Genomic DNA, 22,033 nt, shown 5'->3' on the forward strand with positions numbered 1-22,033 from the left:
GACAAAGAGCTCGCTCCCTCCTCAACAAGATCCAGACGTGCAAATCAGCCAGTCGGGCCAGCCTCGCCCGGGCTGCTTCCCCGCCCCACACTCTTCCCCGGAGGAACTCGACCCTCCTCTAGGTATCAGGATGCCTCACTTCGCTGCCATGACTGGAAGGCAGGAACAGGCTATACAGTCCCCACAGCATGAGACATGGGCCGAGGAAGAGCCAGGCCTGCGCTAGGCCCACTCGTGGCACCGCCGGCTCCCTGGGCACCAGCAAACATGAGCCAGAAGAGCCAGGCCTGCGCTACGGCCCACCCGTGGCACCGCTGGCTCCCTGGGCACCAGCCAAGCGGACTCAGAGATCAGAGTCCTCTGATGGGACGACTGGCGACTGTCTAGACATGTATTCAGGTGTGACAACTAAGACTAAAACATCTGCACATTTCCTAATTTAATAAAAGGCAGGCTTGAGCAGTGGCTTAAGCTGCCGTTTGGGACACCCACACACTCTCCTGGAGAACACGAAACCAACTCCACTTTCCACCCAGTTTCCTGCCGTTCAGCACCCAGGAAACAGCAGGAGGTGCCAACCTTGACTGCTGTGGGTGCCCAGGACCCGGGAGAGCAGCTGGAGCACCCAGCTCTGGGCTCTGCCAACCTTGACTGCTGCGGGTGCCCAGGGTGAACCAGCAGAAACGTGCTATGTGTTACCACACCTGGAACACACATAGACCAGTGTGACACCTGCCTGCCGTCGCCTCCACGGGGATGGACACATGTGAGTCGTGCGCACCCATATGCAGTCACAGCCAGCAGGGACTCCCGGTCCACATGGCCAGCGCTGCAAGGCACAAGGGGAGCAGCTCCCACAAGCCAGGAACTGGCAGGGCACGGAAGGGAAGGGGCTCTTGGCCATGCACTTGAGCCACACAACCAGTCCTGGGGGGCTCACATCAGGCCCCCACTGCCCTGGGGACTGAGGAATCACTTCACCAAAGCAGTATTCAGGCTGGTGCTCAGGGCACGTGCGGCTCATCTCTGAGTCCTGGCTTGCCTGCCCGGCACCAGCCTCCCAATCCTGGCTCCGGTGACCAGTCCTGCCACCCACGTGGGAGACTTCGACAGAGCAGTTCCCAGGCCGACTCCAGTCCAGCTCAACCAAGAGCATCTCTCTTCCCACCTACTTCCTTCTGCCTCTCATTTAATTTTTTTTAAAAAGAGGTGACAGCGCACTATGACACAGCTTGGAATCCCAGCATCCCACATCAGATGCCAGTCTGAGGACCAACCGCCCTGATGCACACAGGAGACAGTGGGGGATGGCCCCAAGTGGCCGGGCTCCTGCCGCCCACCTGGACACAGAGCGCCCAGCCTGCCTTCACCTTGGTTCCCCTCTCTCTCCCCTCTCCTCTTTCCCACCACTTTCCCTTTATGACAAATCCTTTTATTTAAGAAAGAGGCACATAATACATGGATATCACTCTTTAAAGACTGAGAGAGACCAAGCCTGCATGAAACAAGGAGTCCGTCCTGCCTCACACCACACGGGCAGCCAGCTGGTCAGTTCCTGTGGGTGGAGACCAGGACCGGAAGATGGGCTGCACTCCCAAGAAACGGGCCGCCTGGAGAGGTTACCTCACCTCTCCAACTTGCTCTGTGAGCCCAGAGCTGCTGCCTGGGTGCCTCCTAGCTCTCCCCACATCTGTTCTCCAGGACAAGAACGTGACTCTGCTCAGATGACATGGCTTAACCCTTCACATCTCAGACATACCTTGAATACATTCCAACTTGACACCTTTAAAGATCGAGCATATTTGTGTAAGTATATACACATAAGTATACACACATACGTATATATCTATAGACAGACAGCTGTATATGCAGGGAAACCCGCCCTTCTCTCTCCGCGCTCGGCCTCCTAGGGCTTCAGCACATCACAGCACCAGGTTGGACCTTGTCTTTGATTAACCCTAACATCTAACGGGGTTTCCAAAGGCATGGGAGGAGCTAAACCAATGACATGTCTTCAAGATAATGAAGCCCAGAACCCAGCGTGGTAGCCTAGTAGCTAAAGACCTTGCTCTGTATGCACCAGAGTCCCATATGGACACCAGTTCGTGTCCCGGCAGCCCCACTTCCCATCCAGCTCCCTGCCTGTGGCCTAGGAAAGCAGTCGAGGACGGCCCAAAGCCTGGGGACCCTGCGCCCGTGTGGGAGACCTGGGAGATGCTCCTGGCTTTGGATCGGCTCAGCTCTGGCCAGTGTGGCCACTTGGGGATGTAGGATCTTCCCGTCTCTCCTCCTCTCTGGGTATCTGACTTTCCAATGAAAATAAGCAAATCTTTTTAAAAAAAGAAAAGACAGCAAAGTGAATCAGGTTGCATCTTAGCTGTTCACCCCCTCCTGGCCAGGAGGCCGGAGTCCAGGTCTGGTGGAGAGGACGGCCCTGAGGCAGGCAGGTGGTGGGCACACAGTGCCAGCAGACACAGCAAGGAGGACACAGACAGCTGTGCCCAAGGCTGCTCCTTGATGAAACATGTGAAACACACGCCTGCCTGATTGCGAATGACTTCGTAGGAAAGATCAGATCCAGAGTCTAAAGACATCTGACAAATCGTTGATCCAAATGGGACAGACCTGGCTTAGCCACAGCTGAGCACTGCGGGGGCGGCTCCTGAGGAACTCCAGGTAGAGGGCACACTGCCCACCAGCGGGAGATCTCCCACGGCCAGCAGACTGCGACCATGACCTCCATCTGTCCGCCCCGTGCAGCAGGGCCAGGGACAGCCTCACTGTGACGCTGCACTGAGGACACAGGGCTGGTGCAGGGCCAGCTCACCACGACACACACCACACACCACAAGGGACCTGGTGAGAGGCGGCTGCACAGTAGCTGGAGAAAGATCTCAGGTCACGTCACTAATGGGTTTTACCCAAAAATGGGGGCGCTTTTCACTGCAAATCACCAACCTCGCATTCCGGCAATCTACCTTGTCCCCCAGAAGAAAAAGAAAGCAAAGGACACAGTGTTCCCCCAGAACGGGAACCATTCTGGGCAGTGGAGAGTGAGAAAGCAGCAGCAGCTGCGTGCACACGGAGTGGGGGCCAGCTGGGGCCAGCTGGGGCCAGCTGGGGCCAGCCGGGGCCGGGCGCTGCTGTGTGCACACGGAGTCGGGGCCAGCCATGGCCAGGTACTGCTGTGTGCACACAGAGCTGTGGACACTCACGCCCTTTCCCATCACCCAGCTCCCGCCCTCCCACCGGAGTGGACAGGAACCCAGCAATCCACCACATGGAAGGTGGAGGAGGCTGCGCAAAAGAAACCAGCCCCAAGCTGGTTCAAAGATGGACCCCCAAGGAGACATAGCAAAAACAGCTAGAAGCAAACTGGCCATCTGGAAAATGGCCCGGGATACAGTCCACGCAGAAAGGGAAACGCAGCCACCTGTGTGCACAGCACGAGGCCAGCAGGAGACACGTGAGACGGGACAGAAGCCCGACACTCACTCTCAGCAGCCTGCAGGACTGCGTTACTCTCACAACCATCTTAGCACTGCTTCCTGGGTCTGCTCACACCTCTGTGATGTTGCTCTTAGACCTATGAATTTTTTAAAAGGTAAGAAGAATAAAGCAGCAAACCACAATGCGACAACTCCCATTCCAGGCACAGGAGCATGGAAGGAGCACCGAGGCAGAGGGACGGGACAGGGAGGGGACAGGGCAGGGACAGGGACGGGACAGGGAGGGGACAGGGACGGGACAGGGAGGGGACAGGGAGGGGACAGGGACAGGACAGGGAGGGGACAGGGACAGGACAGGGAGGGGACAGGGAGGGGACAGGGAGGGGACAGGGACGGGAGAGGGAGGGGACAGGGAGGGGACAGGGACGGGACAGGGACGGGAGAGGGAGGGGACAGGGAGGGGACAGGGAGGGGACAGGGAGGGGACAGGGACAGGACAGGGAGGGGACAGGGACAGGACAGGGACGGGAGAGGGAGGGGACAGGGAGGGGACAGGGACAGGACAGGGAGGGACAGGGACGGGAGAGGGAGGGGACAGGGAGGGGACAGGGAGGGGACAGGGACGGGACAGGGAGGGGACAGGGAGGGGACAGGGATGGGACAGGGACGGGACAGGGAGGGGACAGGGACAGGACAGGGATGGGACAGGGACAGGACAGGGAGGGGACAGGGAGGGGACAGGGACAGGACAGGGAGGGGACAGGGAGGGGACAGGGACAGGACAGGGACAGGACAGGGACGGGACAGGGAGGGGACAGGGAGGGGACAGGGAGGGGACAGGGACGGGACAGGGAGGGGACAGGGAGGGGACAGGGACGGGACAGGGAGGGGACAGGGACGGGACAGGGAGGGGACAGGGAGGGGACAGGGACAGGACAGGGATGGGACAGGGACGGGACAGGGACGGGACAGGGAGGGGACAGGGAGGGGACAGGGACGGGACAGGGACGGGACAGGGACAGGGCAGGGACAGGACAGGGACGGGACAGGGACAGGGACGGGACAGGGACAGGACAGGGACAGGACAGGGAGGGGACAGGGAGGGGACAGGGACAGGACAGGGAGGGGACAGGGAGGGACAGGGACAGGACAGGGACGGGACAGGGACAGGGACGGGACAGGGACAGGACAGGGACAGGACAGGGACAGGACAGGGACGGGACAGGGACAGGGCAGGGACAGGGCAGGGACAGGGCAGGGAGGGGCACCTGCGGCAGCCGAGCCAGGCCTGCAAGCTCCCGCGGCCTCTTGTCAGACAAGGACACAAACATGTTAGTTAAGCAGGAGTTCAAAACAAAGCAACTCAAAAAAAGCAACACTATTTGTAAAAACTATGACTACATGTAAGTTAATGCATTCTAAATTTTGAACTCAAAAATACAGACATTGGGCCCTGCATGGGAGCTTAGTAGCTAAAGTCCTCACCTTGCATGCTAGGATCCTGTACATGCGTCAGTTCATATCCCAGCTGCTCTGCTTCCCATCCAGCTCCCTGCCTGTGGCCTGAGAAAGCAATGGAAGACGGCCCAAAGCCTTGGGACCCTGCACCCCCGCGTGGGAGACCTGCAAGAGCTCCTGGCTCCAGGTTTTGGATTGGCTCTGCTCACACTGTGTCCAAGCACCCAGCACAGCACCGACACACAGGGTTCACGCCATGTCCAAGCACACAGCAGAAGCTCAGAAAAAGGAGTAGCAACCTCAGCAACTTCCGTGGGCTGGGGCTGCCGAGTGCACAGGGGCGTGAACACACAGCCCGACAGCCGTGCACACCACCATGCTAGGGGGCACCCTGCCCACATGACGTCAGCGGCCGCTCTGCAGTGACACAAAGATCCTTCATCAAAGGGAGTTCAGCAACAAACCAAAAATCAGTCCTAAAAAAATTCTGCTTAAAATTATAAAATACCTTTGACTAACATAAATTAATCACAGAAAACTGAAAATTAGAAAACAATTTGAACAACAAAAATTATATGTGTCAAGACTTTAGAACGAAAAGCACATACTGGAAGATAAAAAACTGAAAATTATAGAATTCACCTTAAGAAATTTCCTCTCGCACCCGGCGCGGTGGCCTAGCTGTTAAAGTCCTCGCCTTGAAAGCACCAGGATCCCATAAGGGCACCAGTTCTAATCCCGGCAGCCCTGCTTTCCATCCAGCTCCCTGCCTGTGGCCTGGGAAAGCATTGAGGACGGCCCAAAGCCTTGGGACCCTGCACCCTTGTGGGAGACCCGGAAGAGCTCCTGGCTCCTGGCTTCAGATTGGCTCAGCTCCTGCCGTTGTGGTCACTTGGGGAGTGAATCATCGGACAGAAGATCTTCTTCTCTGTCTCTCCTCATCTCTGTATATCTTTGTAATAATAAATAAATAAGTCTTTTAAAAAAGAAGAAAAAAAAACCCACTGGGAAGGCAGCCCAGCACCCGTGCCGCACGCTCGCCAAGCTGACTTGAGCCAAGGAGGCGTGTGAACACCGCACACTCACGGAGAGCCCCTGGCAGTGTATGTACACGGAGACGCCCCGCACAGCACGGCCCTGAAGACCGTCTACACAGCAGTGCACGCAATAGAGAAACGGCAGCAAGCAGAGAAGCCACAGACACTGTGCAGGGGTGCAGCAGGAGACCCAACACGAGACCCCCCACGGGGCCAGGGACAGTGAGCGCTCCGTGCAGCCAGGGTCTGTCCTCTGGGGACCACACAGGCCACACAGGCCCTGCTCCTGGGCGCGGTGCAGCGTACTGGCTTAAGGCAATCCGAAGCAACATGCTTTTCCACAGTTGAAAAGCTCATTCTTACACTTACAGGAAAAGGGCTCACAGCCCCCTGCACCGGGGCCTCCGGGCCACCGTGTGCCCTCCGGCAGCCCCAGGCTGCGTGACCAAGTGCCCAGCTTAGGTCCCACAGCAAGCAGGAGGATTTGATGCTTCAGTCTGAAATCCTCTTACATGCCTAACAATTATTTCAGCGTCAACTCCTGACCTGCCCGGCTTTGCAAATCCCAAATGAAATGCAAACGCTGTTATCAGAGCGAGGCGGCCGAAGCCAGACGCGTGAATTACCTGTCCGGGGATCTCAGCTGAACGCGTCCAAACCTTAATCTGTGCTATTAATTTAATGTGCAGACATAATCCTAAACTGCAATGCCATAGTTGGTCGGTAAAATTCCACTGGGGGAAAGTTGGGTTCAGTGAAAACAACCAGGCTCCGACACACAGCCACTGCTTTAGCGTGAACAAGCAACTGAGCGTGCTCACTTGTTTAACGAGAGCGTGCAAGCCGTGCGCGTGAGCCTCACCTAGGGCCACTTCCTGTTTCTCCAGGCCCGCACGCGCACACCACAGTGAGACACCACCTGACACACCCGGGGGCGGCGCAAGAACTGCCCAGCCATTCCCAATCCAGAGAGCACCAATGGGGGATGTCCCCCAGGCTCCTGCCCAGACAAGGGGGGAATGCTGAACACCCCAAGACCCTCCCTCAAACCTTCCCAGTCTCCCCCTTTCCAGAGGGCCCCCGCCTGCCTGCCCTCTCCTGGGAGGTGCTTCCCCTCCCGCTCTACATTCACCTGATCACTTGGCAAATGAAACTTCTCTGTCTGCAGCCAAGGCCCGGGTTTTTATTTCTACACTAAGCAGAGGACAACACCCCCTGAGTGGTACATGGCCCTGAGAAAGGAAGCGCCACGAGGGGTGCCCAGGGTCAAGGGCAGAGTCCGGGCAGGGCACTGAGGGTGGCCCTGAGCTGAGCAGAGCCCGATGCCACAGCAGAACCGGACGAGGCCTTGCACTGAGGCCAGGGAGTTGTTGGAACGCCAGGGAAAACGAGGCACTCCAGCAGAACATGTGGCCCGGGGTCCGGAGAAGGGTGTGACACTGCAGCTCCACCAGCAGCAGCAGCCACAATGCGGACAGACCCGAGCGGCCATCACACGGCCCTCGCGCTTCTAGGTTAAGGACGCTAATTTCAACGCGGAACACAGCGGGGACCAGGCTGAGAAGCACTGGCTGCACCGCCCCACACCGGAGAGGGCAAGCCTTCCTTGGAGACCTGCGCCCCATCCCCACGCCAGCCCCTGCAGCAGTGCTGGGCAGCAGCAGCGGCGGCCCCCGGCCACAGCACAGCCGCCCGCACTGAGCTCCCAGCCCTGGCTGCTGCAGGCACTTGAGAAGCAACCTGTGAATGAATGGGAGACCTCTCTTTTCCATTTCAAATAAATAAATGTTTTTTGTTTTTAAAGACTTATTTATTTTTATTGGAAAGGCAGATATACAGAGGAGAGACAGAGAGGAAGATCTTCCATCCGATGGTTCACTCCCCAAGTAAGCGCAACGGTCGATGCTATGGCGATCCGAAGCCAGGTGCCAGGAGCCTCTTCCGGGTCTCCCACACGGGTGCAGGGTCCCAAGGCTTTGGGCAGTCCTCCACTGCCTTCCCAGGCCACAAGCAGGGAGCTGGATGGGAAGCAGGGCTGCCGGGATTAGAACCAGCGATCATATGGGATCCCAGCGTGTGCAAGGCGAAGACTTTAACCACTATGCTATCGCACCGGGTCCAAATAAATGGATTTTTAAAAGCACAGGAAAACATAAATGTTTATGAACAAAACTTGACGGATCACAATCCCCCATTCTTGTCCACAAGTGTGTGCCTTTCCACAGCTCCCGATTATCACCGACATGGCTTTTGAACACACAGAGGACCCATCACATAAGCCGCCCCACCATGTATCCTGGGAACGTACCCTTCACAGCACACACCGACTCACACGCTCCCCCTCAGAAATCTACTGAAGCTCCACCTCCCACGCAGCCCCGCCTGTGGCCTGGGAGAGCAGACGGCCCAGAGCCTCGGGACCCTGCACCCGGGACCCTGCACCCGCGTGGGAGACCAAGAAGAGGTTTCTGGCTCCTGGCTTTGGGATCAGCTCAGTTTTGCCCATTGCAACAGCCTGAGGAGTGAACCAGCAGATGGAAGATCTTCTCTCTATAATTCTTTCTTCCCAATGAGAATAAATCTAAATAAACAAATAAATACTAAGTAAATGAATGAATGAACACTGTAACAAGCCTACTCCTGGATAACCAACCGGGACAATCTTACAACACCAGCTCTTCTCACTGGCTTAAATTAATTATTCTCCGCCAGAAAACGCAATTCTACAAGGACAATTCCCCAGGTACTCCATTTGTAAAAAATTAACATAACAATTTCTAAGACACATCTCTATATGTAAGGCACAAAACGAAGAAAAAAATCTAGAGTCAACCACAGACTACCCACAGCGTCCTGGCAAGGACCCGGACCGGCCCTGCCCACCGGGCTCCTGGACGGGACCTGGGCATCCTGGGGCAGGCCCCGGGCTCCGGGGTTAGCCGGCAGCGAGGACACTGAGGGCTGAAGGCCTGGCCACGTCCTCACTACAGCTGCCGACACGGGGACCCCAGGACAGCGCAGCAGCTCAGGTCACACTGCGCTCCAGCGGGAGGCCGGACTCCATCGCTCTCAGCTGCCTCTGTGTCCGGGACGTGAACCAGCAGGCAGACCCCTCTGTCTCCCAACCCCTCACTTGTGCTCTCCACCTAGCTCTCCAAGAAATAAATTTTTAAAAATTCTTCTCAAAGATAAAAGACCACCAGGAGCAATTTGGCAACCATTTCCCAAGTATACATGCAGCTAAGCAAAAACTGTAATTATATACTTAATGTGAGAAAACAGATAAACTCTGATGCAGGCTGAAATCAGACGTAAGGCACTAACGTAACACTGTCTCACGCCTCATGAGCAGGGACAGCAAAGGTGGCTCGCCTCAACACGCTCCCAGCAGGCCCAAGAGCGCACAGGGCTGCGGGCCAGGCCTTGGAAGCTCCCTGCTAGTTCTCAGACTGGGCACAGCAGTGACCCGCCGACTCAGTGGCCACCACCCGACCCCTTTTGTTGCAGAACCAAAAGGCAGGCTCCTGAAACAGACACTTAGAAGGCTCTGCCTTGGACCAGAGCACCTGGAAGAGGCTCCAGGCCAGACCTCGCGAGGAACTCCGGCTCCAGCAGAGGGGAGTGCGGGGACCCGACAGAGGAGTGACGCTCAGGCCAGTCCCAAAGCCACACCCTGCGCCCTCCGCGGGCACCCAGGGGCGAAGTCCACCGGGGAGAATACAGGAGACAGACCCCAGCAGCAAGCAAGGGCCAGGCACGGGCCAGGCCTGACCACCTCGCGCTCAGCACGCGGAGCAGATGGCCAGCCGGCCCGGGGGCCAGAGGGCTTGCCCCTGCGCTGTCCCAGCAGACCCAGCTGTTTCCACAGATTCCTCCACGGGCAAAACACACCTGCTGTCGGGGAGTGCTCCACTCGCCACGTGGCTTTCGCCCTTCTCTGGACAGTGTCCTCAAGCAGATCAGTCTCCTATCTGACCAGACCTCCTGCCGACACCCTCAGGAGAGCTGGCTCCTGTGCAGGACCGGATGGGCCGGGAGGACGGAGAAGGAAGCCAAGGACCGTCCCCTCCAGGCCCCTTAGAACAAGTCCCCGCAACACATCTGGACTTCCCCAGGCAGTGAAAATTCTGGGCTCGGCTTGCCAGCCCGGTTTCTGCTTCCCCCACACAACGCCCCAAGCATGGAGGAAGCAAGCCAGCAGCTGGTCTGTCTGCCTCTCAAAGCAAACGGGGCGGGCTTGTGCTGTGTGCCCAGGGTGAAGCACAGGTGCCAATCCAAGCCCTGGTTGCTCAGCTGCCGCTCCAGCCCCCTGCTGACCTGCTGGAGGAAGCAGAGAACAGCCCAAGCACTTGGCCCCCTCTACCCACCCACGAGGGAGACCCGGCCAAGCTCCTGGCTTTGGCCCAGCGCAGGCCCAGCCACAACAGCCATTTGGGGAATGAAGCAGCAGACAGATCTCTCTCACTCTGTCACCTAACTTTCAAATAAATAAATCCTTAAAAACACAAAATTATCTGCAGTCACATCTACCAATACCTGACAAATTCAAGCATGTTTAAAGGATTAAAATATAATGCTACACTTCACTGAAATGGCATCTTCTACATAGTTAGACAAAAAGAAAAAAGTGTCAAACCTCACGTTTATGGAAACAAACATGGCACATGTCATCAACACCCCTTTTTATGTCTTCTGGATCAAAGGCAGGTCGAGCCAGCCACTCGGAGGGCAGCATCATACAGAAGCCCAGGCTGGCACACTGCCGAGGCGGCTGTTGGGGAAGCAAGTTGGACAGTGTCGTTCAGACTCCTGAGATCCACAAGAGACGGCTAATGAAAAGCTCGTGTCTCAAGCACAAAACACGCAACCCTGCCCACGCTTCAGCCCCGCACTCGGACCAGGGGCTGCTGTCTCCACCTTCCAGCAGACCAACACAGCCCGCACCGTGCTCCCCTCCTGCCCTCCTGCCCTCCTGCCCACAGCAGTGACCCTCACAGCTGGCAGACCAACACAGCCCGCACCCTGCTCCCTTCCTGCCCTCCTGCCCTCCTGTCCTCCTGCCCTCCTGCCCACAGCAGTGACCCTCACAGCTGGCAGACCAACACAGCCCGCACCCTGCTCCCTTCCTGCCCTCCTGCCCTCCTGTCCTCCTGCCCTCCTGCCCACGGCGGTGACCCTCACAGCTGGCAGACCAACACAGCCCGCACCCTGCTCCCTTCCTGCCCTCCTGCCCTCCTGTCCTCCTGCCCTCCTGCCCACAGCAGTGACCCTCACAGCTGGCAGACCAACACAGCCCGCACCCTGCTCCCTTCCTGCCCTCCTGCCCTCCTGTCCTCCTGCCCTCCTGCCCACGGCGGTGACCCTCACGGCTGGCAGACCAACACAGCCCACACCCTGCTTCCCTCCTGCCCTCCTGCCCTCCTGTCCTCCTGCCCTCCTGCCCACGGCGGTGACCCTCACGGCTGGCAGACCAACACAGCCCGCACCCTGCTGCCCTCCAGCCGTGGGGCCTCCGTGGTGACTCTTCCGGCTTCTCCCAGGATAACCACCAGCCCCTCTCCACCTGCTTTTCCCACTGCCAGCCTCCCTCCTGCTCCAAACCCTGCACCCCACACAGCCAAGGATATCTGTGACACCCCCAGCTTCAGTTCTGAAGCAGCCACACTGAGACACCAGACAAGGACCCACTAGGAAGGCCCAGCCAGGGGCCGCGTCTATCTTCAGCCCAGCCAGGGGTCGCATCAGTCTTCAGCCCAGCCAGGGGTCGCATCTGTCTTCAGCCCAGCCAGGGGCCGCGTCTGTCTTCAGCCCAGCCAGGACTCGGCCATGCAGCAAGGTGCACTTGTCCCAAGGACAGGAGCTGGACTTGGGTTTCTGCTCACACAGACCCTGGAAGGCAGGGATGAGGGCGCAAGGGACTGCTCCCCGTCACTCATGTGGGAGACCTGGATCTACGCTCCAGCTCCTGGCTTTGGGCACAGTCACTGAGGACAACCGGGAGATAAGCCAATCCAGTCGGCGGGACGTGTGTGTGTACGTGTGTGTGTACGTGTGTGTGTACACGTGTCTGCCTCCCACATCAACAAATCAAACAATCCGACGCAGATGGCTTACACAGCCAACACAAAGCTAAACGTTCCCGCTGGTAGCCCAGCCCCACCCAGTCCCATGAGCACCTTCGGCCGGCGCACCGCCGATCCTCCTGGACACCCTTGGAGAGCACAGCACCCTGCCTGTGAGTGACCAAAGGCCTCTGGTCAGCTGTTCCTTGCCAGACTGTGTCCACTTCCTGTGCTCCAGAACAGGAGCCCCCCAGCCGAGCCATGAGGCAGTCCCCTCTACGCTCCCCAGGGACCCCCAGCCATCACGCTGTGCCTGCACGTCAGGCAGCGCCTTCTCCCCAGACTGGCCCAGGCTGGCGTCGGGGCCCAGGCCCTTCCTCAGGCAAGGGGAGTACATAGGGCGGGGTCCATCAGCACAGAGCACCTGCCCTCAGCTTCAGGCCCTGCCTGACTCTGGCCAACCCCGTACTTGCTCCAGCCCAGTACCTACTTTCTCCTAACCACACAAACACTTCAACACGAAGACTCCCATGGACCCTCTTCTAAGTTCCACCAGTGGGTGCTGGAGTCCAGCCCAGACCCTGTCCATGCCTATGCCAAGGGACACTGCAATCAGGTCCAGCCCAGAATGCCACCCCCACTGCAGCTCCCATGCTCACCAGTGGGAACAATCCAGCCAAGGTGTCCCCTTAGCTCCCAACCAGGCCTGTTCCTAGCCACAGATTTGTGCATGCCAGTGGTTGCTCTGACCCAGCTCGGCACAGCACACCCCCATCTTACCCTCTGCCATCAGCCTGCCCCAGTCCCAACTCTCGTCGGTAGGTGCTGCAGCCTAACCCTATCCAGTCTGCTCCCATCCCTGGCTCATGCAGATCAGTAGATGTGATAGCCTAGCCCAGCATGACCTGCACTCCAGCCTGACTCCTGCACACACCAGTGAGCTAAGGTTGCTTTGGCCCTGCTCAGCCTGCCCCACCCCAGAACTAACCCCATGCTTGCTGACTGGCAGAGCTACCTTGCCCTGCCTGACCAACACCCAAGCCTGAATCACAAGCTCACCAGCAAGAGCCATGGTCCACCAGAGGAGTTTTCCAAGTTCCCCAACAGGCCCACCTCCGGGCCAAGATCTCACATGTGCCAAGGGGTGAAGATGCTAGGCCCTTATCCGAGATAATCTGCCCTCTCCATTTCAGCATTTGTATGAACTGACGGGATGCTGCTGCCTGGCCCACTCCACAAACTACTCTAGGGTGCGCCTGTGAGTGCTGCAGCCTGGACCTGCCTGATCTGTTCCCAACCCAGTGCCCATGAATGTCGGAGGATTCTGTGGTCATGCCTAGCTCAGCCTGTCACCACCCCCATCTCTTACGCAAGCCAGCAGAAACTGCAGTCCCACAGGGTTGGGCCCACATGTCCCCCTCAGAATCTGATCCCAGACCTGTTTCTCTCGCACATTAGTGTCATGGGTGTGGGCTGGATAGTGTGGTCAGTTGGGCTGAGCCAGGCTTCAACACCCATTGATGCGTACAAGAGGTGAATGAGATGTGGGACCGACTGGGCCAGGCTGGGCATATACGGTAAGCATAGGAACAGAGCAGTCACAGGGAGGGAAGGACACCTAGTATCTGACCCTGCAGGACAAACGGCCCCCCAGACGTGGACGTGGGTATGTGTGCCCATCCTCCGACAGCCAGCCCTCTCCTCATCTACACCCTGCCAGGCACGTCCTAAGCGCCAGCACTGACCAGGCCTCCGTGAAGGAAAGGTTCACCCAGGCGAGAAGCAAGCAGTCAAGGGTCAGCGAAGGCAGACGGCAGCACCTCCCCAAGTGGCCCAACAGGGACTCGGTGTGTGCTGAGAGCACCCAGGGCACTCAGCGTCACCCCAGGAGAGGAAAGCGCAGAGGGCGCACACCTCCTCAGGCACTCAGCACCAGGCCGGGGAGTGGCCGAGTGCAGCCAGCGCTCTGTGGAGATGCCCTGAGCACTGCAGATCAGTCACGGCACAAGGAGTGCGCACGGACTGTCGGGAGCACCTGTGTCACCAGCGCAGGAGCCCAGCACAAGTAGGCCTTGACGGGGTCAAGTGCGAAGTAGACCAGGTGGTCAGGGTGAGATGGAGGACCAAGGAAGAAGCCCCAGTTCAGAGCACTGTATCGCATGAGGGCCGGCCACACGCCGCCTGAGGGCACTGACCACTGGGCGTTCGCACATCACTGACCCACACACAGCACTCACGTGGAATATGCCAGCAAGAACAGGGAGCCAGGGGCTGGCGCTGTGGCACAGCCAGTAAAGCCACCACCTGCAGCACAACCCAGTTGGAGTCAGCGGCTCTACTTCTGGTACAGCGCCCTGCTAATGGCTTGGAAAAGCGATGGAGGATGGCCCAAGCACCTGACCCCTGTACCCACGTGGGAGACCAGATGGGGCTCCTGGCCACTGTAGGCACCTGGGGAATAAACCAGTGGGTGAAGGCCCTCTCTCTGTGTCTTCCTCAATTTCTCTAATTCTGCATTTCAAATAAAGGAAGGAAGAAGGGAAGGAGGGAGGGAGGACAAAGGGAACAGAAGGAAGGAGTGGTAGAAGTGAAGACACAAGCGTGGCAAGGAGGCCGGCTGATGGGAGGCATGGGTGCGGATCTCCGAGGGTGCCAGGGAGCGGGGGCAGAGTGTGGGTGACTTTTCGCAATCCATAACAAAGACACCAAGTCAGTGCATGAGCCAACAACACACACGGGCGTGGTGGCGGTGGCCGGGCCCCAGGTGCGGCTGCTCTGGCAGACACTGCAAGCGAGGGACCAGGCCAGCCCGGGTGCTCACGAGCCACCAGAGCCGACCTCACACGCGAATGGACCCGCCCACCCGCAGCGCGAATGGACCCGCCCACCTGCAGCGTCAGGCCGCAATGTATACACGTCAGGCCGCAATGCACACACGCAGAGTCAGGCTGCAATGCACACACGTCAGGCCGCAACGCACACACGTCAGGCCGCAATGCACACACACAGAGTCAGGCTGCAATGCATACACGTCAGGCCGCAATGCACACACGCAGAGTCAGGCTGCAATGCATACACGTCAGGCCGCAATGCACACACGCAGAGTCAGGCTGCAATGCATACACGTCAGGCCGCAATGCACACACGCAGAGTCAGGCTGCAATGCATACACGTCAGGCCGCAATGCACACACGCAGAGTCAGGCTGCAATGCATACACGTCAGGCCGCAATGCACACACGTCAGGCCGCAATGCACACACGCAGAGTCAGGCCGCAATGCACACACGCAGAGTCAGGCCGCAATGCACACACGCAGAGTCAGGCCGCAATGCACACACGCAGAGTCAGGCCGCAATGCACACACGCAGCGTCTTTTCTTCTACAAAGTATTCACTTACTTACTTGAAAGTCAGAATAGAGACAGAGAAGGAGAAACACAGAGTTAAAGAGCAAGCGAGAGCTCTTCCACCTGCTGGTTCACTCCCCAGACAGCTGCAACCGCAGGGGCTGGGCCAGGCCAAAGGCAGGAGCCAGGAGCGGGGAGCTCCATTAGACTCCCACATGATGGCGAGGGGCCAAGGGGGCCATCGCCCACTGATCTCCCTGGTGCATGCGCAGGAAGTGGCATCAGAAGTGGAGCAGCTGGGACCTGAACTGGCGCTCATAAGGGATGCCGGCGCCATAGGCAACAGCCTCTGCTGATGTGCTGTCACCCCAGCCTACACACTTGCTTTGCAATAATCACATTAGTGCAAATAATAAAAACCGGAAGACAACACGCTTTCAAGAAAAAGCAAACTGCCTGGCAAGACCCATGACCCTCAAGCCCCGCCCCCAGCTCCAGCACAGCTCCACAGCTCGCAGGTCGAACAGCACTAAATGCCACCTGTGCTATCCGTGCACCTGTGCTCTGGCCCGCTCCATCCACATGGGTTCCCTTCCAGCTCAGCATCTGTTGACTCTGTAGTGTCAGCCACGCAGGGCCTCCCAGGAAGGCCCCATCGGGGGGCCCAAGCAGGAGCCGACCAGCCTGACGCACGTAGCTGCACACCTGCCCGGCTGTCCCAAGCAGCCATCTCAGTAGGAATGAAGACTGATAACATCTCTGCTTCTTTATAACCTAATCGCTCATAAATTAATGCTTACATTAAAGGTCAAAAACATATCCATTCATCAATTTCAAAGTGTTTGAGTCCAGAATTATGGCAGCAGAATGAATCACACTTCAAAGGAACAAAAAAGGTCCCTAAAGGAATTCTTAAAAACGCAATCACAGCTGCAGTAAAACCAATTCCTTCCTCTCCCCTTCATTCACCCAAGAAGCAGAAAGGGAGGAGGCGGAGGAGGGAGCCCCCCCCCCAGCAAAGATGCTGGAGGCCAGGAGGTGGGCCTCTGCTAGCCGAGCACAGGACATCCAGCTCACAGAGCCCCCATCCTGTCAAACGCTCTCCAGGTCTGGCTGCAGGGCCAAGGGCCACCCTGCAGAAGCAGCAGAAATGGCCACAGCCGTTCGCTGATCACTGGGCTAGGGCCACCAGACACGTGCACGGTCACTGAGGCCGGCTGACCCATGCCCGCAAGCACAGACCAGAAACAGCGAGACAAGAAGCAGACCCTGGGCCTGGGCCAAGGAGAAAGCTGCTGGGAGCGGGGACATCCCCACCAAGACACAAAGCCCCTGGGCAGGGGCAGCACCACCACCCCCTTGGTGGATGCGTGCAGGCTGAGCCGGAAGAGACGCACAGCGTGGGACCCTTGGAACTGGCACCTCCCGCCTGCCCCGTGTCCTAAGACCAGCACCTTAGCGCTTCATCAAGGGGAGGGGCAGGCCGGACGGGACTGCAGCACCCATCCACAAATGTGTAAGTCAGATCTAGGGGCAGGCCGGACGGGACTGCAGCACCCATCAACAAATGTGTGAGTCAGATCTAGGGGCAGGCCGGACTGCAGCACCCACCAACAAATGTGTAAGTCAGATCTAGGGGCAGGCTGGGCTGGGCCACTCCACAGCAAATGTGTGAGCCAGAACTAGGGGCAGGCTGGGCCACTAAAAAAGCACAGACTGGCATAAGCAGGACCCAGGACAGGACAAAGGCCAAGCCATGTTAGATGGCAGCACCTGTCAGCTTACATGAGGGCTGGGGGCAGGCCAGGCTGGGCCAGACTGCTGTATTCAACAGCAAGAGCTGGGACTAGGAGCGGGACAGGCTGAGCCAGACTGTAGCACCTGCTGGCCAATGCCAAGACTGGTGGCAGGTCACCCCAGACTGGGCCACAGCACCTACTGGTATAGCAAGACCCGGGGCTGGTGGCAGGTCACCCCAGACTGGGCCACAGCACCTACTGGTATAGCAAGACCCGGGGCTGGTGGCAGGTCACCCCAGACTGGGCCACAGCACCTACTGGTACATGCAAGACCCAGGGCTGGTGGTGGGTCTGGTAGAACTTCAGAGACTCTTTTGCTGGGCCACTGCCTACCTGGTTAGCATAAGAGCTGGGACTAGCAGTGGGCTAGTCTGGGGGCAGGTCAGGCTGGGCAGGCCACAGCATCTTCTGGCAGTGCCAGGACTGTCATGTCAGGCTGGACTGCAGTACCTCCTGGCAGGCCCAAGATCTGCGGCTGGGAGATATGGGCACTTCCCTGCTGGGTTGCAGCTCCTGCTGGTGAGCATGAGAGCCAGGGCTGTGAGCCGGTCTGTGGGTGACCAAGACTGATGAAGCTCCTACACATGTGGGCCAGGTCTGGGGGCTCAGGTCAGGCTGAGCCAAAGTGCAGTACCATGGGTATGCAGAGCCGGATGGGATGTGGAACAGACCAGGCGCAGCCACAGCACACACTGGCACACACAAAAACCAGGGCAGGGGGTGGGCCTGATGGGGACTGCTGGGGTTTCTCCCAGCTAGGCAGGTGTGAGTAAAGACAGGGTCTGTGGCTGGCTGGGCCAGGCAGCAGCATCCATCAGTTCAAGTGAGAGATGCTAGGCTGGGACAGAACTGACCAGGCAGCTGCATCCACCAGAATGTGTTTTTTGGAGCAGGTGATGGGCCACATCTGACCCTGCACTGGCTGGCTCACACAAGAGTCAAGTCTGAGGTCACTCCAGGCGAGGTTCCGGAGGGACTCCCCGACTAGACCACTGGGCTCTCCCCGGCCACAGGCAAAACCACAGGCTGTGTGGTCCCCCTCGGAGCGATGAGTCAGGACCGGGCCTCCTCAGCTGCAGATGCCTGCGCAGTGGACAGCATGCCCACGTGCACACGGTCATGACAGCGGCTCATCTAGGCCAGCAGGGGACATCGGCTGCCACATCGCAGTGTGGAAAACAGGACAAGCAGGACCACTCCACCAGTAACATGTTCCTGGGCCTGTGGATGCACGGGGGTGGACTCAACCCTGGAGCAACAAAACCGACAACTTCTCAGAACTACGAAAACCACTCAAGAACACTCTTCCCCACATCGGGGTCTCTAGGGTGTCATCAAATGACCACCCTCCAGCCTTGGTGCTGATGGAGTTCAACAACAACGAGTGGACCCTCCCTAAGGACATAGCAGAAAAAAACAACTGAAGCATTTGTCTCACCCACCTTCCTCCATACCTGGATCCTCCACACCCTAACTGGAGACCCACATGGGCTTGCATCCCTCAACTATGTAGACAATACTAAAGTTAAAGCAAAGGAGCGGGCCCAGTGCAGCAAGTGCCAGGATCCCATATGGGCACTGGTTTGTGTGCCAGCAGCCCTGCTTCCCATCCAGCTCCCTGCTTGTGGCCCGGGAAAGCAGTCGAGGACGGCCCAAAGCCTTGGGACCCTGCACCTGCGTGGGAGACCAGGAAGAGGCTCCTGGCTCCTGGCTTTGGATCAGCTCAGCTCTGGCCACTGTGTGAATCAGCAGATGGAAGACCTTCCTTTCTGTCCTCCTCTCTGTATATCTGACTTTCCAATAAAAATAAATATTTCTAAAACAAGAAAAAAGAAGCCCCCAAAAGCAGGCTTAGCACATAGGTCCACGACCCGATCCCAGGCTGACAGTGTCAAGTGGTCGCAGCCCGGAGCATTGGACAGAGCCAGCGAGCCCAGAAAGGCGGCCGGCCACGTCACATCCGCCTGACTTCACGCGTAAAACCTAGCTCGCATCAAGCCAGCGCTACCTGGGAAAGAACTAAGGCAAAAAAGCCTTTCATTCTCAAATAGAAAACACAGGCCTTATAAGTGACTTGTAACATGTGACTGCCAGAGAAGGAGAAAGAAACCCACACGTGCCCAGGGGCAGTCGGCAGCTCTGGGTCCCCAGGCACCCAGGAGCCCCTTACCTGAACCTGCCCACACCTTCGTCACAGAGTGCCAAGGGACCCCCATTTATCCAGCTCTTTGTCCAGGGTGCCGAAGGACATCACTTACTCAGACCTTCATCCAGGGGTGCCAAGGAATCCCACTTACCCGGACTTTCCTCCAGGGACCCCGAAAGATCCCTCTCACCTGGACCTTCATTCAGGGCACTGAGACCCCACTTCCTGGTTCTCCATTCAGGGGCGCCAAGGGACCCCACTTACCCGGACTTTCGCCCAGGGACCCCGAGGGATCCCATTCACCGAGACCTTCATTCGGGGCAGCAAGGGACCCCACTCACCCGGTCCTTCATCCGCCAGCTCTGGGCCAGGGACTTGGAGCCCTCGATCTTCTCGCAATGCCTCTTCTTCATGAAGGCCAAGGGCAGGTTCCAGTCGGTGAGGTCGGCCTCGTCCTCTTCCCCCGGCCCCAGCAGGGACGCCTGCAGCACCTCGGCCTCCATCGGCGGGGTCCTGGGCAGCAGGCGCTCGAGGACCTCCAGCCTTCAATGCGAGCGAGTCCCGGGACGCACGCGGGGCGCGCACCCCAGAAAGGGGGTCGGGAGTCCGGATCGGGAGGTCCCCCCGCCGGCCGCCCCCGCGGTCAGAAACTTTGGGCCTCGCGGGGACCCCTACGCCTCGGCCTCCACCAGCCTCAGGGACGGTCGGCACCTCGGCCTCCACCAGCCTCAGGGACGGTCAGCGCCTCGGCCTCGGCCGGCCACGGGGACGGTCAGCGCCTCGGCCTCGGCCTCCGCCGGCCACGGGGACGGTCAGCGCGCCTCGGCCTCCGCCGGCCTCGCTCGGCCGTGCGGCGGCAGCCCCAGCCGGGACCGGCCCATCGCGCGCCCGCGGGCCTCTGCTGCCTGAGAGCGAGTCCTGGGGAGCGGGCCGCGCGGCAGCGGGGAGCCGTGTCCTCTGCCCGGGGCGACACTCCAACTCCGCTCACCAGCACCCCTAGGACGACGCCATCTTGCGACGGCCCAGAATGCACCGCGAGCGACGGCGTGGCGGCCGGATCAAACTTTCTCGGCTCGTTGCCGCCGCGCTCCGCAGGGAGGCCCCGCCCCCGTCACCATGGTTACCGCCGTTCCGCGGTTCGGCCCGTCAATACTGCAAAGGTTTAACCATTTCCTTTAAAAAGCGGCTCGTCTGGCCAATCGACGCGCTCCGCTAAAGCTCAGGAGTCATTGCTGACATGACCGGGAACGCTTTGGTTGGCTTTTGTTCTTTCATGGGAGCGGGAGCCCCCAAGATGTCACTTTTTTTTTTTTTCTGTTTTCACAGTAAAACCAAATAGAAAAAGATAATTTATTCAATTAGAATTTTCATATTTTGTTGAAGATCGATTTATTTTTATTCAAAAAGCAGAGTTACAAAGAGAGAGAGACAAAGAGAGATCTTCCGGGCCCGGTGTGGTAACCTATTTGCTAAAGTCCTCAGCTGCGTGTACCAGGATCCTGTGTGGGCGTCGGTTCTAATCCCGGCTGCTCCACTTCCCATCCAGCTCCCTGCCTGTGGCCTGGGAAAGCAGTGGAGGACGGCCCAGAGCCTTGGGACCCTGCACCCGCGTGGGAGACCCGAAAGAAGCTCCTGGCTCCTGGTTTCTGACCAACCAGGTCTGGCTGTTGCAGTCATTGGGGGACTGAACCAGCAAATGGTCCTGTGGGAGCAGCAGAGCAGCGGGGGTGTGACCCCCACCTGCACGCCCCACCTGCTTCACCGAGTCACCTCCTCCCCTGCACCTCGGTGGGTCCCTCCTTGCAGGTGGTGCTGAGCCCCGGAGCCTCCTGAAGTGCAGTGCACGTCCCAGCGCGAGCCACAGGCTGGCCTGGGCCACGTCCTCCGCAGGGCCTCCCTGTGGGTCTCCAGCCGGCTCCCACGCTGCGGTGTCCTGGGGCCTTGACCCAGAGCGAGCCTGAAGGCCTGTGTGGGGCTCTCCGCCTGCAGCATCCCCTGTCCCGATTTCCTCATGCAGCCTCTCTGTGTGGTCCCCTTTTCCGGTGGTTTTGGGGTGCAACTGCCAAGGCCACCTCATGGCAACAAAGCAGCCGCGGTGTCAGCCTGGCCCCCTTCTCCCCAGCCCTGCACACTGGGCCTCCCAGGAAGAGCAGATCCCAGGCCCCCTTCTCCCCAGCCCTGCACACTGGGCCTCCCAGGCAGAGCAGATCCCAGGCCCCCTTCTCCCCAGCCCTGCACACTGGGCCTCCCAGGCAGAGCAGATCCCAGGCCATGTGTCCCAGACTTCTTCCCTGTGGAGCGTGTGACCTCGGCGATCCACCTGCCTGTATTCAGAGTCTAACGCCGGGGGTGGGTGGGCCCTCCGAATTCCACACCTGCCAGGTGGTCCCCCAGGGGACTTGCACAGGATGAGAGCGCCCGGGTAAAGGATAGGGACACACACTTGGCTGCTGTGGCTCCGCCCCGCCCCTCCCCTGCCCCCAGTCTCCTTGTCTGTGACACGAGGGACCAGAGCAAGATGAGTTTCTAAGAATACTCGGGGTGTGAAAGTCTATGACTCATTTGAAAACCGGAAAGGGGCTGCTGACAGCCCAGCTCAGCCTCAAGCTTGCAACGCGGGCCTGACTCATCCTGTGGCATCGGGACATTGAAAAGAAGCCTCACTCCCGTGTGTCACCGATGAATCCTCACGCGCCAAGCAGGCGCCGCACAGAGCAGCCGGGGGCTGGAGGCTG

At 58.8% G+C, this 22,033-nt stretch overlaps 1 protein-coding gene across 3 annotated transcripts in view; it reads right to left on the bottom strand.

Moving 5' to 3' along the window:
• The window catches only part of RPTOR (regulatory associated protein of MTOR complex 1), a 209,586-nt gene extending 189,282 nt beyond the window's left edge, over positions 1–20,304 (bottom strand). For all 3 annotated transcript variants that reach the window (XM_040989809.1, XM_040989808.1, XM_040989807.1), the window contains exon 1: positions 19,640–20,304. In XM_040989809.1, coding sequence (XP_040845743.1) covers positions 19,640–19,801 — 162 coding nt within the window. In that variant the 5' untranslated portion in view covers positions 19,802–20,304. The remainder of the gene's footprint in view (positions 1–19,639) is intronic.
• Positions 20,305–22,033: the final 1,729 nt, after the last annotated feature.

The sequence above is a fragment of the Ochotona curzoniae genome, unplaced genomic scaffold (genome assembly GCF_017591425.1).
Source record: "Ochotona curzoniae isolate NIBS_2020 unplaced genomic scaffold, NIBS_Ocur_1.0 contig_523, whole genome shotgun sequence".
NCBI lineage: Eukaryota > Metazoa > Chordata > Mammalia > Lagomorpha > Ochotonidae > Ochotona > Ochotona curzoniae.